The sequence below is a fragment of the Mesoplodon densirostris genome, chromosome 1 (assembly GCF_025265405.1).
Source record: "Mesoplodon densirostris isolate mMesDen1 chromosome 1, mMesDen1 primary haplotype, whole genome shotgun sequence".
Classification (NCBI taxonomy): Eukaryota; Metazoa; Chordata; class Mammalia; order Artiodactyla; family Ziphiidae; genus Mesoplodon; species Mesoplodon densirostris.
The window spans coordinates 184,806,151-184,821,133 of record NC_082661.1 but is presented as its reverse complement, the minus strand read 5'-3'; the positions used below and the strand labels follow the sequence as shown (position 1 = coordinate 184,821,133).

The window sequence follows — 14,983 nt, the reverse complement described above, 5'->3', positions numbered from 1 at the left end:
ATCCCTACTTTAAAGTTCTTGTTTGCTAATTGCAACATCTGGGTCATCTCTGGCTTGGTTACTATAGAGTGGTTTTGTTGTTTTTGTTTTCATGAGTATGTGTCACCATTTTTTTTAACATTACTTATTAACTTTTTGATTGACTACTGAACATTATGAATTATATGTTGTGGAGATTCTGGATTCTGTTATGTTCCTCTGAACATGTGTTCTAGCACACAGATATTATGGCTAGACAAATTCCCAGCTCTGTCTCCCTTGCCATTGACATTGACTGAAATCTCTGCTTAGTTTTTTCACTTTCTAGCTACTGTGATTTTACAGGACCCTCTGAGGTCTTTCCCATGCCATGCATAGATGAGCCAAGTGTTTGAGGTGGATTTATATGCAGATATTGGGATTCATGCCTTCTGCAGCTGTTCTCCAAATTTATTGGCTGATCTTCTAGTCCTAAACTCTATCTTCTGACCCCTCAAGCCAGTCTAGTAATGCTGCAGCCTTCTACTAAGCTGCACATTTGGGGGAATTTCCTCAGGAAAATGGTGACTAACTTGAAAATCTCCTTGGGTAAATCTTCTCTTCTCAGGGTAGACTCCAGTGTTTGAGCCCTTCTGTCATCTGCCCAGATGGTTTCTCTCTATTGCTTTTGACATATAATTTTCTTTGTAAATATTATGGGAAAGAAAATTAAAATTTATTATCTATGCAACAAAATCAAACTTCTTACATTATAATATCACCTTTAGAATAGAGTATTATTCTATAAAGAGATGTTTAATTTATGCACACAAATATAAGTACTTCATTTCAAATATAATAATTATTTTAGTTCAGATATAGGAATTTTGAGGAAAACTAAAGTTTATGAAATCTATGTAGTTTTTATTTTATTCTATTTTATTTTGCGTTATGCGGGCCTCTCACTGTTGTGGCCTCTCCCGTTGTGGAGCACAGGCTCCGGACATGCAGACTCAGCAGCCATGGCTCACGGGCCCAGCCACTCTGCGGCATGTGGGATCTTCCTGGACCGGGGCATGAACCCGTGTCCCCTGCTTCGGCAGGCGGACTCTCAACCACTGCATCACCAGGGAAGCCCCTATGTAGTTTTTTTATCTAAAATATTTGGAAGTAACTGTCTACTTGGTCTTATAAATTGCTTTCATTTGGTCAACAAGTAATATTTGTTTGAAACTAGGTTTTTACCTACTATTTCCTTTATACTTTCTAATAAAGTATATGCTTAGAGAAAGAGATGTCAAATATTTACCTTAAATATTTCTGAGATTTGATTTTAGAGCAGCAGGAGTTTTGAAAATATAGAGGTTTCAGTTAAAGAATTGGAATAGCTCTTAGTGACCTCTTTTATTATTATTATTATTTTTATTATTATATATCTTTTTGCGGTATGGGGGATTCTCACTGTTGTTGCCTTTCCCATTGTGGAGCACAGACTCCGGACGCACAGGCTCAGCAGCCATGGCTCACGGGCCCAGCCGCTCCATGACATGTGGGATCCTCCCGGACCGGGGCATGAACCCGTGTCCCCTGCATTGGCAGGCAGACTCTCAACCACTGTGCCACCAGGGAAACCCTGACCTATTTTAATGATCAAGATATAAAGGCTTGAAAGTTAAGCATATTATAACCTCCTTTGACTTACTTTTGGTGTTTAGCAGAAAACTAATAATGCAGATTTCAGAGTTATGAAGTAGTTTTAATAATCCTATTGCCTCCCACAAATCTTGAGAACTAAACTTACTAGTAAATACATTTTCTTTAAATAGGATGCATGGTTAACATGTCTATCATCATCATCCCTTAAAGAAAGTCTTGGAAATTCCTTTTCACTAGTATCTGGGGAAAAAGCCTCCATTACAGGTGATTATATCAAATTATTTTACCTTATTTTATTTATGAACTCTGTGTTGCTTAGAATGTTATTTGTAAAAGAAATAATACTTTACACAGTTATAGGGAAAATATATGTTTGTGTTTGCCTGAGTTTTAATCCCCAAAATACAATTTATTAACCATGTGCAATTTATTAACAATTTATTAACCAGATGCAGAACTTGATCTCTCAATGTCTCAATCCCCCAAGTTATAATAAGGCCAATCTCATAAGGCTATTGTGAAAATTAAATGATACTATACATTTTAGCCACTAACTCAATTCCTGGCACAAGTACAGTATTCACTAAATGTGAACTATTATTATGTAGATGTTGCTGCAATAGTCAACATAATGGTTAGGTGAACTTTTAGAGTGAGATTAAGCTGGATTTGAATCTAGGTACAACTACATGAGACAGTAACTAACCTTTCTGGCCCTGTATGTTGCTCTTTAAAATGGGATTAATAAGAGTAGGGTGGTTGTGAGAATTAAATTAGTTTTAATCCATGTAACTCATGTAGAACAGAACCATCATTAGCACATAGTAAGTGTGAGGTATGAGTAGTTAACATTGTTCCTTTCCTTAGTCTTATGACATATAACTTAATGAGAGCTAAAGGCATAGCTGTTTTTAAGACTGGGATGTATAACTTACATTTATTAAGTGCTTACTATGTAGTATAATTTTTGTCATATTACAGATGAGAAAAACTGAAGTGCAAAGATATTGGGAAACATATCCAAGGTCAGTGATGGAGCCATAATTTGAATCTTTGGCTCCAGAGTCCTTGTTCTTTTCACTGATTACTTTGATTAGCAGCTCTAAAAAAATCCATTAATGATACTTTGAATCATAAGTAGTCTCCAAATATGAATGTATAACTGGAATTATAAAGTGATATTATATCTAGCTTACCTCAAAATGAGTTCCCCAGAAATGGCTGTAATGAAAGCCTTGTAATTAAGACTTTGATAGTAAAGATACAGGTTGGCCAGTAGGTGGATCTTAGTAGAACTGAAAGTTGGTGATCAACGCAGAAAGCACTGATTTTCTGTTGAACATTCTAAAGTGTGGTAGAATCAGAATAATAGAAGCAATTCTGTAAAAGCAAAACTGAATCCTCCATGCCAGAGTTTAAGCCTGTCCCTTGAGCACTGAAAGGGTAAGTACTAGGCCTTCCCTTCCTGCCCTTTTGGTATCAGAAGCAACACTGCATCTTAGTGGGAGTAAAACTCTAAAGGATGGCTTTATTCTCTGTGTGGTGGCCTCTTCTAGAACTGCATTGATTCTTGATTCTCTCTACATCTGTACAGTATTATAAGTGTATTGCTAGTAACTGTAGTATCTTAGAAATCTGTGCCTCTTGCTCCAGCTAAGAAACACAGGCTTTTGAATAGAATAGATATTGCCATTTCACTTACTTGGTTTATACACCAACAAAGGCTTGTGGCATGTCTATGGTTTAGGGTTGTTTTTCCATTTTCTAAGGTGTGTCAAATGCTTTAGTAGATTTAGTAGTCATTTTTTTCTTTTGTAGCTCACTTGGGAAAAAAAGTTTATTCTAGTTGAATATGATAGTTTTCTCTATTTATTATTTTGCAAGAAATAGATTATAGACAGTTTTAATTTAGCAGAAAGCAAATGATTCTGTTATACACCTTATTAATTCAGAAGGGAGATTTAGTTCTGTTACTTTGTCACAAAATAGATCAGAATGAAGAATGCACTGAAAACCATAATTCCTTGAAATCAATTAAAAATGAAGAGAACTCATTTTTGATAGACTTTGTTACTACACTTGAGAAACCCAAGGAAAGTCAAGTGACTACTGGTGACCTTGAAGAAGAAAAGGAGAAAGCTGAACTGATTATGAATAATGACTTAACGTTTGATGATCCACCACTATTTCAACTTCAGAGTATCTTATGCACTGAGTCTGTAAAGGTATTTATATAAAATTGTACCTTTTATACTACAGCTTAAAATTCAAAATAGAACTTTTAAATATTTTATCTTCCATGTTAGGTACATCTGAATTATCTGTGGAAATAATGGTATTATACTGTCAAGTGATTCTTATTCAATAGAATTTTAACTTCAGGGGAGGTTTGCAGTGAAAATAATAAAACCCAACATTTCATTAAAAGTTATCAGAGTATATGATCATAATATACTTTTAAATGTTTCAGAAATACATACCCAGAAGTGGGTAGGTTTCTGTAGGTCTTCACGTTATAAAAATGCAGCTGTCTGGAATAATTTCTAAGGTTTTGAGTTAGTGAAGGATATTCCTTTGGATATCATTTTTAAATATTTTATAAAATTTAATAAATGTCTTTAAGAAAAGTTTATCAACATCCATACCTATTTAAATGGATGGACAGGATCATTATCAGGAATATTATTATTATTACCTTGAGAAGATTTGTGATATGTAGGATTACTTATCCCTACACTACATTGCACCAGAGTACTATACTGTTAAAATTTATGGGGAGCACTTTAGTCTTTATTTCTCCTAAATTTTCTTTTTGTGTGTGTGTGGTACACAGGCCTCTCACAGTTGTGGCCTCTCCTGTTGCAGAGCACAGGCTCCGGACGTGCAGGCTCAGTGGCCATGGCTCACAGGCCTAGTTGCTTCATGGCATGTGGAATATTCCCAGACCAGGGCACGAACCTGTGTCTCCTGCATCGGCAGGCATATTCTCAACCACTGCGCCACCAGGGAAGCCCTATTTCTCCTAAATTTTCTTTATGCAGTTTCTCCTGCAGTTAATTGGTGACTATGTATACTTATTACTAGGGGAGATAACAGTTAGCTGAGAACTTGTGGTTGAACAAGACTTTTATAATACAGAGTATTAAGTTTTTATTAAATTTTATGGCGAATTAAGCCACATTCCAGGTATATTGTCATTAACCAGTTTCCTTAGGAAAAAGTGCTAATGCCAAGCTAGGGATGTGTTTACACCTGCTCTCACTTTAGTGTTAGCACCCATCTGTCCGTGTAAAGTAGAAAAGTTATTCCTTAAAAGGAAGAAGGGTACTCTGGAATTCATAGACAGCTCTTAGAAATGTTTAACAGAGGTAATTCTAAATTAGAACAGGTGATTTATATATAACAAGTAAGATTATAACATATTTCTTTTGAATGAATCCTTAGCTTTATTCTTACTCTCTACTGAGTGATCTGAAGTCTGATTAATCATTCACCTCTAAGGTTTCTTTGTTGGATTCTCCCCATGGAATAAAATGCAGACTCCTCACCACTGGAGACCTCATACGATTCTTCCCGGACCTTATACTTCTCAGCTCTCCCTGCCATTCACTGTGCCTCAGCATCTTTCACCTTTTTTGGTTTCTCAAAATTATCATGCTCTCCATAGAACATCATGTGGCCCTTTGTTATTCATTATTTGTCTGAGCTCCGATGTCGAGCCTTCAGGTAGGCCTTCCCTGATCACATTCATTATTGTGGCTCATCAACTCCACTCTGTCCCTGTCACTGGACCCTAGTTTATCTCCTTCATGAGTGACATTAGTTTACGTGTTTATTGCCAGTCAACCTCCCTAAAATGTAATATCCTTATTTGTACCTGGTGACAGAAATACTTGATACATAGTAGATGCTTTAAAAACATAGATTTACTGGAAGATTGGCCTCTAAGTCTAACTGTGATAGATACAGTGAGTAATCCATCTTTGGCCTTTTCTATTTAATAGAAAATAATTCAAGATAGAAATATGAAGAATAAAAAGTCAACAAATAATAGAGCATCCAATGCATCTAGCAGGTAATAAAATTATCATTTTCCTTCAGTTATGGGTTTACATTCCAAGAAAACTAGTTTTAGTTTAACTTCTGTACAGTAAATTTCATTTGGTGTCACTTAATTTTCTTCTTATGAGAACAATGAAGTAGTTACTTCATAGTAAATCCCCCTAGTTGAATATATTCATTTATAAAAAGGAATTGATCAATGATCCTCTATGTTCTACATTGCTCCTGGGATAAGTTTCTTTCTTTTATTTTTCCTGAGACAGTAGATATACAGTGGTAATAAAGCTAAAGTCCAGCATTCACCTTCTATATTAAATGTCTTTGTCCAACACATGAAAAATTGTACTTTTAACTTAGAGGTTCTATGGACTAAGTTGGTTTATTAAAATGATAGGAACTCATAAATGCTATTCAAAACCTTCTGAATCTTTTAAATTATCATTAGTCAAATAGAACAGGGGTCAGCAAACGTTTTCTGTAAATTTGCCAGTTAGTACATATGTCAGGTCTTGTAGGCTATATTGTCTCTCTTGTAACTACTCAGTTCTGCTATTGTAGCAGGGAAGACACTGTTGGTATTATGAAAATAAATGAAAAAGCCAGGGTTCAATAAACTTTATATACCAGAATAGATGGGGGCCAGATTTCCCCACAACACTGAAATAGAGGTTACTAGTCTAACTTTATATTTAAGATGGTTTATGTAGCAAAATAACATAAGAAACTATTAAAATCTACTTATTAATATTGTCTTTTCCCATGTAACTTGAGTCCATGTTTGTTAAAAATGTTTTAATTACAAAACCTAAAAAGAAAAATTGCATTGAAGCTATATAACTTAAAGTAATAAAATTTAAATTATGTTGAATAAGGGTCTTTGTGTACTAAGGACACATCATTTTCAAAGTAATTATAATTTATTAAATTATAATGTAATTTTCAAATATAGTATTTGCAAAATCTAATGAATCTCTCTTCTACCAAGTGCAATTGTAATAGTTTATCTTGATTCATTTGGATCTTTTCAGATTAGTGACCCCTGAGTTCTTAAAGAAACCTGGTTCTCTAAGGAGAACTCCGTTGACAGTTCCCACGTCTCACTATTTAGGGACTTTGAGAGTCTTGCACCAAAAGCCTTCACAGAAACAGAACACAGAACCTGACGGAGCAGATAACATAAGGGCAGCTGTTTATCAGGTAAAAAGGAAAATATATTTTTTTTAAAGTTAGAAGAATTAATCACTCACATAAGATTTATCAGGAAATAAAATGACCCTGTCAGAGATGATGATTTAATGTTTAATTTATTTCCTTTATAATACCTGAGCAATCCAAAGCTTTTTTTTTCTTTTATACTAAATTATCTCCTCCAGGCTTTGTTTAACTGATCATAGTTGTTTTTAAAGAAAGAGAATATGCCATGGCAATTGATAAAAATACAGCAAAAGCAGAATATAGTTGAGGTACACCTATGTTCTATACCTTTTCTCCTTAAAGTTTACATAGTTATGAACAAAAAGCGTTTTAATTTTTTTTTCTTTCCTGAGACTTTCTGTATTTGAGTTAAACTTACATAGAAGAAAGCTGTCCTAATTTTTTTACAATTCCAAAAAGAAGTCTTTTTTTTGTCTTATTTGTTGTACAGAATATCGTACAATTTGGAAAATTGTCCATGTGAATTTCAGAGAAAAATGTTAATGTATATAGTTGTACAGAATATAGTACACTTTGGAAAATTGTTGTACAGAATATCATACACTTTGGAAAATTGTCCATGTGAATTTCAGAGAAAAATGTTAATATATGTAGTCATTATATTACACATTATATTACACATATATAAATCATATAAACACATGATTTTCTTAATTCTTGCTCATCTTTACATATTAGAATATTATCAGAAAAATAATGATACTAGTACATATAAAATCTATAAGTTTTATGTTTTGCTTTTTTAAGGTTTTAATCATATATTTCAGAAATAAATAAGAATTCTAATTCATTTGCAAAACTTTGAATATCATATTGCCTTTTTTTTCCCACAAGAGTGGTTAGAAAAGAAAAATGTTTATTTACATGAAATGCACAGAATTAAAAGAATCGAAAGTGAAAACTTAAGGATTCAAAATGAACAGGTATTCTGAATATAGATGTGAAAAATACTCTGGATTTTTAAGTCAGTAAAATAGTCTGAATGTTTAATATTTCTAAATCAACTGTTTTTCAAATGGTGAAATAAATTGTATATAAAATAATTGATTTCTGATTTTATTTCTCTGGTACTTTATACACTTTTAGTTTGATATAAATATAACTGTTTTACATGAAAACATGGATACACAGAGATTTTTATTATTTATATGTGAGCAATAGCTTTGGCACTACTGATTATGAACTTGTTTTTTCTGTGACCACGTACCTATTTCATTATTAAAAATTGACTTTGATATTGCAACTTAGCCAGGAATATCAGGTCATCAGACATTAACCTTCAGTTTTCCCCTTTTCTATCTTGAGTTTTGTATGTATCTTCAAGAGCAACCTCTACCTGAGTATTTGCCCCTATCCTTCCCACTGACTGGAGCTGGGCTCTCATTTCATTCTCTCCTGTACTTCACCCTCAGCCTCTAACTCCTGCCTACAACATGCTCCAGTTCTTTCCCATCTTCTAAAGTAAAATCCCTGAAAAAAACAAAAGAAAAAAAAAACAACCCTTCATTGTGTTTTTAATACTACCATGGACAGAAACATATTTCTCCAGCGTACAGCACTGTGTGGAGCAGCCCTGCAGAGGACGTGCCTGGACACTGGCACTGCCTTTGTAGCATTATCTGCCACAGTCAGTGCCAGATACCTCATTTGCTCTTCATAAATCAGTGAGGGAGCTCATACTTTTACTTCTAAATTATGTTATCTCTGTAATAAATCTTTATATACTTTAATGCTATGCAATATTATAAGGCAAACAGAATATTATGGGATTAGATTGAAGTAAGTAAAGTAATAACATACTTGCTATATGTTCACCTACATGTTTTCTAATCTGGCATATGTTTTCAACACTTGGGATATGTTTATGCAGTAAGAATTTTACGCTCTGAAGTCAGTCAAAACTCAGGATTAAAGCACAGATCTGTAGTTTACTGTGTGACTTGGTCAATTTACCTCACTCTGACAGGCCAGAAAGATCAAGTTAAAGTTAAAATATCAGGAAAGTTACAGGCCAGAAAGGTAAAGTATATAACTTTACCTTTCTGGCCTGTAACTTTCCTGATATTTTTCTTTTAGTGCGATATTGCATTATGAGCACTTTGCAGTACCAATTAGCATTTTACAGTTTATTTTCATAGCATTTGTTCAGTATACTTCCAAAAAAATTCCTTCCCATGCATGGTAGTAGATCAATATCTGATAAATGTTTAAGAAAGGACATTTTAAAATGCAGTGAATAATTCAGATAACATTTTTATCAATTAACTTCTCTAAATCTATTTTAAATAGATTGCTTTGAAACCTAAATTGATGAATATGAAGGGAATTTTAAAAAAATGAATGTATGTATATCTATATCTATATATATTTGTCTATTTATACATATACATATTACTGTCTATTATTTTCCAAAATAGAAAAGAGCTTCTAAGAGAGAAGAAGCCTTAGCATCATTTGAGGCCTGGAAAGCCATGAAAGAAAAGGAAGCAAAGAAGGTAGCTGCAAAAAAAATGGCTTGAGGAAAAAAACAAGAAGAAAACTGAAGAAGAAAGTGCTGTGAGAAAAAGAGGAGCACTGCAAGTATGCAGTGGTTTTGATTATCTAAATTATTTTTAAAATATTTGAAAGTTAATGATTAACTGTGTTTTTACTATTTTATTATATTCACATTAAATAAGAAAGTAACTGAACTTTTTCAGTCTTTTGAAAAATGGAAAGAGAAAAAGATGGAATATCTTAAAGAGAAAAGTAAAAAAGAGAAAGAATATGAAAGAGCTAAGAAACAGAAAGAGGAGGAAACTGTTGCTGAGAAAAGGAAAGATAACTGCTGTTGAAAAATGGTAATCCAAAATAATAAATGTTTTGATAGATCTTAAATTAGTAACACTTTAGGCTTTTCTAAAATTCATTTACTTGAATGTTACTAATGCACTCAGTCTCATTATTGCAAAGACACATTAGGGAATCTTTATTATATATTCTCCTTTAACTTGCCAGTGTTTTGACTATCATACATAGGGATGAAAAAAAAGGACGCTTTTTTCAAGGAAAAGGAAAAAGAGAAAATAAATGAGAAAAGAAAAGAAGAACTGAAAAGAGCTGAGAAAAAAGATAAACAATCTCTTGATGAATATGAAAAATGGTTGGTAGGTGTTATTTGTTAATGCACTGTGTCTTTTAAATGTACTTGTTCTGACTTTTCTGTCCCTAATTCCAGTTCTATTTGTCCTATGACTACTGACCATTTCTACCTGGAAGCTACCTTGTTGAATTCATTCTCTCCTACATATATCATAATTTATTTGATCTACTCATTTCTATTAATGATTCTACTATTCCTTAAAACACTCAGGCTTAAAACTTTAGTTATAATAATGTTTCTTACCTACATCCCGACATTTAGTCACTTACCAGTCATGCCCATTCGTCCTTTGCAATGATTCTTCTACCTAAAATTATAAAAAAGTGTACTGACAAGTGTATTACTGAAGGTATACCAGGTTAATTTAGGTGGAACTTGGTCCTGACACACAGTAAAATTGTATTTAATGAGAAAGTTATTCTATTTTTTATTTTCTTTTGACCTTTCTGATGACCTCAAGGAGAAGGTCTTATTTAAGTGTTTTTTAATGAAAGCAATCAAGTATGAACGTTGGGAGAAATGATATCTAACAGGACTTTATATTCTTTGTTTCAATGTACTTATGTTTATAGTTACTTTTCAGTGACGGCAAGCAAAATACTGTTTCCTGTTTTAAAATATCAATATAAATATGTATTTTATTCATTTATTTTTGAATAAGTAAATAAGTAATGCATTTCAGATGCATAAGTACTTTATGTGAATAGTTAACACATTCACATGTTCAGCAATCAAAAAGTGCAAAATTTCTCCACAGGGCTTAGGGTCCAGTTGGGTTTCTTATCAAATTTTTTTGTGTGTGTGCTGTACGTGGGCCTCTCACTGTTTTGGCCTCTCCCATTGCGAAGCATAGGCTCCGGACGCGCAGGCTCAGTGGCCATGGCTCACGGGCCCAGCCTCTCCGTGGCATGTGGGATCTTCCCAGACCGGGGCATGAACCCGTGTCCCCTGCATCGGCAGGCGGACTCTCAACCACTGCGCCACCAGGGAAGCCCTATCAAATTTTTTGAATTCATGTCTATCAGCAAGTTAAAAAAATGTCATCCAGAGTATTTTTTTATTTGCATTTCTCTGGTTAGGATTGAGCTTGAGTATCCTTTCATTTGTGTGAAGATAATTTGTATTTTTTTTCCTGTAAAGTGTCAATTCATAAACTGAACATTTTTTCATTGGTCTTTTTCTTACTGATTTCTAGAAGCTTTTTTAGGTACTAGGGAAATTAGCCTACCATTTCTGATATGAGTTACAAATTTTTTCCCATTGTATTGTTGGTCTCTCAACTTTGCTTATATCATTATTATAGGAAATTTATTTATTTATTATTTATTTTTCGCTGTATTGGGTCTTCACTGCGCACAGGCTTTCTCTAGTTGTGGCAAGCAGTGGCTACTCTTCATTGTGATGTGTGGGCTTCTCATAGCAGTGGCTTCTCTTGTTGTGAAGCATGGGCTCTAGGGTGCATGGGCTTTAGTAGTTGTGGCACATGGACTAAGTAGCTCTGGCTCACGGGTTCTAGAGAACAGGTTCAATAGTTGTGGCACATGGGTTTAGTTGCTCCACAGCATGTGGGATCTTTCTGGACCAGGGCTCAAACCCGTGTCCTCTGCATTGGCAGGTGGATTCTTAACCACTGTGCCACCAGGGAAGTCTTATATCATTTTATTCCATGAAGAATTTAATTTTATTTTCAGGTTTCAAATCTATCAGTCTTTTTTTATGGCTTCTGATTTTCAGGTGTAGATGAAAGGACTTTCTCCAAAATTTAGGGTCAAAGCTGCCATTTTTCTTCTAATAACTTTATGATTTTAATATTTAACATTTTAACATTTGCTCTACTTAGAATTTATCCTAGTGTATGATGGGAAATATGATTCCATCTTTATTTTTTCCACATACATCTTTCATAAAACAGCACATCTTTTACCCACTGATTTGAGGTACTGTCTTTATTATATGATACATTAGATCATTCCCATATTTTCAGGTCTGTTTGTTTCTTAACTTTCTGTTCCATTGGTCATTATCACTGTACATATTCTAGTACGACACTGTTTCATCATCAGAACTTTATATATTTTCATATATGTTTGGGTTAATCTCCCTTCATAACTCTTCATTCAAAGTATTTCTGAATATTCTTGGGGTTTTTTTTTTCCACATAAATTTTAGAATCAGTAGTAGCTAGAGACACACACAGGACCCAAATCAGGCTATTTAAAGATAGGATAAAAAGATGTAACACTTAGGAATAAACTTAGGAAATGTGCAATACCAATATAAAGAAAACTTCTGAAGGACACAAATGAATACCTGAGAAATTAGAACAAACCTGTCCTTGTATAGAAACAATCTTATAATGATGCTATAAAGATGTCAGTTTTCCCTGAAGTAATTTACAAATTTAATGCAATCCTAATAAAAATACAAACAGAATTTATTGTTGTTTATGTGTTGAGTTTAGTACTGCTATAATGCTAAATCCATGCAGAGAAACAGTAATAAGGCGATCAAAATTGGTTCAGTCGTTTGAATGAGGATAGTAGTGTTCTATGATGATTTCCTTAGATTAAACTCTTAAATAATGCTTTGTTCTAAGAAAAATTAAAAATCTTCTTATATTAAGGGGATGTATGTTAATTCTGCTAGTATCTTTTAGAGTAGTAACTGAATGTAAATGTTTCAGTTTTCAGTTTTATTTTCACATTGTCTTGAAAATTAGATAGAATTTCCTTAGTGACTAAGTCATAGTTAGGTACACAATGTTTTATTACAGTGGTTAGTCACTTTCTCATTCTAATCAATCCTCTGGAAGACAAAAACTCACCAAAGACCTAAGACAAAATAACTTGCTTTGGTATACAATATATCCCTACAATACAGTGCTACCTAAAAAAATATCCATGTACAACATGTTACAGCTCTATTCCCCATCTTACCAATTTCTTATTGAAATTTGTTTGCAGGGAGAATGGAAAAATACCCCTATAAAGAAGAGCTAATTACTTCAATTTTCATGTAAAGTAACATCTCAAAATTTTGATGTAAAACCTAGTTTTGGGAGTGAGCAATTGATGGGTCACTTTAGGTGAAAATTGTAGCCAAAGATCAGGTAAGATGCTTCTTCAAGCTGGTTCCCAGATTAATTCATAGTTACATTTAATAAGAAAATAAGCAAAAGATTCAGCCCCCAACAAACAGTAGACAGAAGGACTTTTTAAGAAACCTCTTTTAATTATTACTCAAGATAACATTGATTTATGTAAATTGATATTAAGGTTGATAATTATTTGCCTATTTCCTGCCCTGACTTTTTAGCACCTACCGGCAAACTCAAGGTTGCGTCCAGTTCCTCTTTCTCCCTATGTTAAATGGAATAGGCAATGAGGTTTTTTCAGTCAGTTTCTGAGGACACTGTATGGTCTTTGCTTTTCTCTCATCTAGCTAGAGGGCCTGCCTCTCTCTAAAGTAATAAGATGATTGACCATGGTCCAATTACAGATTTTATTTTCTCAGTTAGGATTCTGAAATGAGGTTCTCTGTTTATTAGAAATAGCAAGGATGAAAACATTCTCATGATGAAGAGCAAAATGTTAAGACAAAAAGAAAATTTCACACCTCTCTTCAATCCTTTTGTTATATGTGAATAATTGTATGTTAATGGAAACTTACATTACCATATTCTTCTTGTGACATTATCAATTCCATTTATGTACTGATGAAAGAAGCATAGACACCTAATAATTTACCAAAATACCACTCCTCCCGTGCCATTCAGCCTGCAGAGGCAGGGTTGTCCAAGTGTTCCATGACACCACTGCTCTTTGGAATACAAGGAAACCACTAAACTTTATAGTTTTAGCAGAAACTTGAAGAAACAGAGAGACAGTCCAAACTGCAGGATGAAAGACCAAATGCTATTAACATTTCAAGTATTCCTAGATCATTTTTTTTTTTTTTTTTTGCGGTATGCGGGCCTCTCACTGTTGTGGCCTCCCCCGTTGTGGAGCACAGGCTCCGGACGCGCAGGCTCCGGACGCGCAGGCTCAGCGGCCATGGCTCACGGGCCCAGCCGCTCCGCGGCATATGGGATCCTCCCACACCGGGGCACGAACCCGTATCCCCTGCATCGGCAGGCGGACTCTCAACCACTTGCGCCACCAGGGAGGCCCCCCTAGATCATTTTTTAGATTTCATATTAATCCTCAGATACTCAGTCATTTCTTGGAAGGGAGTATAGCAGGGAAATGAAATGGTTCTAAAATTCACCTGGTAAAATAAAAATGTGAGACGATGGAAGATAATATTTTCAAAATAATATGAAGCAGGACTGTACCAATCAAGCAATGAAATATGAACTTACCATTTCACTCTCCTGTGAATCTGCATTCTTCTACCCTCCTGGATTATTCCCATCAAGTCTCAGGATAAGTAATCTTAATAAAAATAAACTCTCTTAATTCTTCATTTCCCTGCAGCTATGATCCTCATCTTTTTTTTTTCTTTTTTCTTTCTTTTTTTTTTTTTTTTTTTTTTTTTTTTTTGCGGTACACGGGCCTCTCACTGTTGTGGCCTCTCCCATTGTGGAGCACGGGCTACGGACGCACAGGCTCAATGGCCATGGCTCACGGGCCCAGCTGCTCTGCGGCATGTGGGATCTTCCCGGACCGGGGCACAAACCCGTGTCCCCTGCATTGGCAGGCAGACTCTCAACTCTCTTCCCACCAGGGAAGCCCCTCATCTTTTTTAATAGCTGAACTTCTGGAAAGTTTGTTTACACTTCCTTAGTTCTTCATATCCTTTTCTTCCTCAGGAAACCCCCATCTTATCCCTTTTCTGAAACTAAACTTTGAGAGTTACGATTTTGCCAGAGCATCTAGCCTATGATATGTATTCTTTTCTGCCCTGTTTCCTAGACCTCTGGGCATTCTGCACAGTCGATTTCCCCTTCCA

General features: G+C 34.5%; 1 protein-coding gene across 1 annotated transcript in view; it reads left to right on the top strand.

The window, feature by feature from the left end:
- LOC132498917 (microtubule-associated protein 9-like) overlaps positions 1-14,983 on the top strand; it is a 34,700-nt gene that overhangs the window by 14,363 nt on the left and 5,354 nt on the right. Inside the window, 9 exon segments of the mRNA XM_060113166.1 lie at positions 1,785-1,878; positions 3,604-3,839; positions 5,619-5,689; positions 6,705-6,873; positions 7,728-7,814; positions 9,309-9,404; positions 9,406-9,471; positions 9,570-9,750; positions 9,910-10,037. Coding sequence (XP_059969149.1) covers positions 1,785-1,878; positions 3,604-3,839; positions 5,619-5,689; positions 6,705-6,873; positions 7,728-7,814; positions 9,309-9,404; positions 9,406-9,471; positions 9,570-9,750; positions 9,910-10,037 — 1,128 coding nt within the window.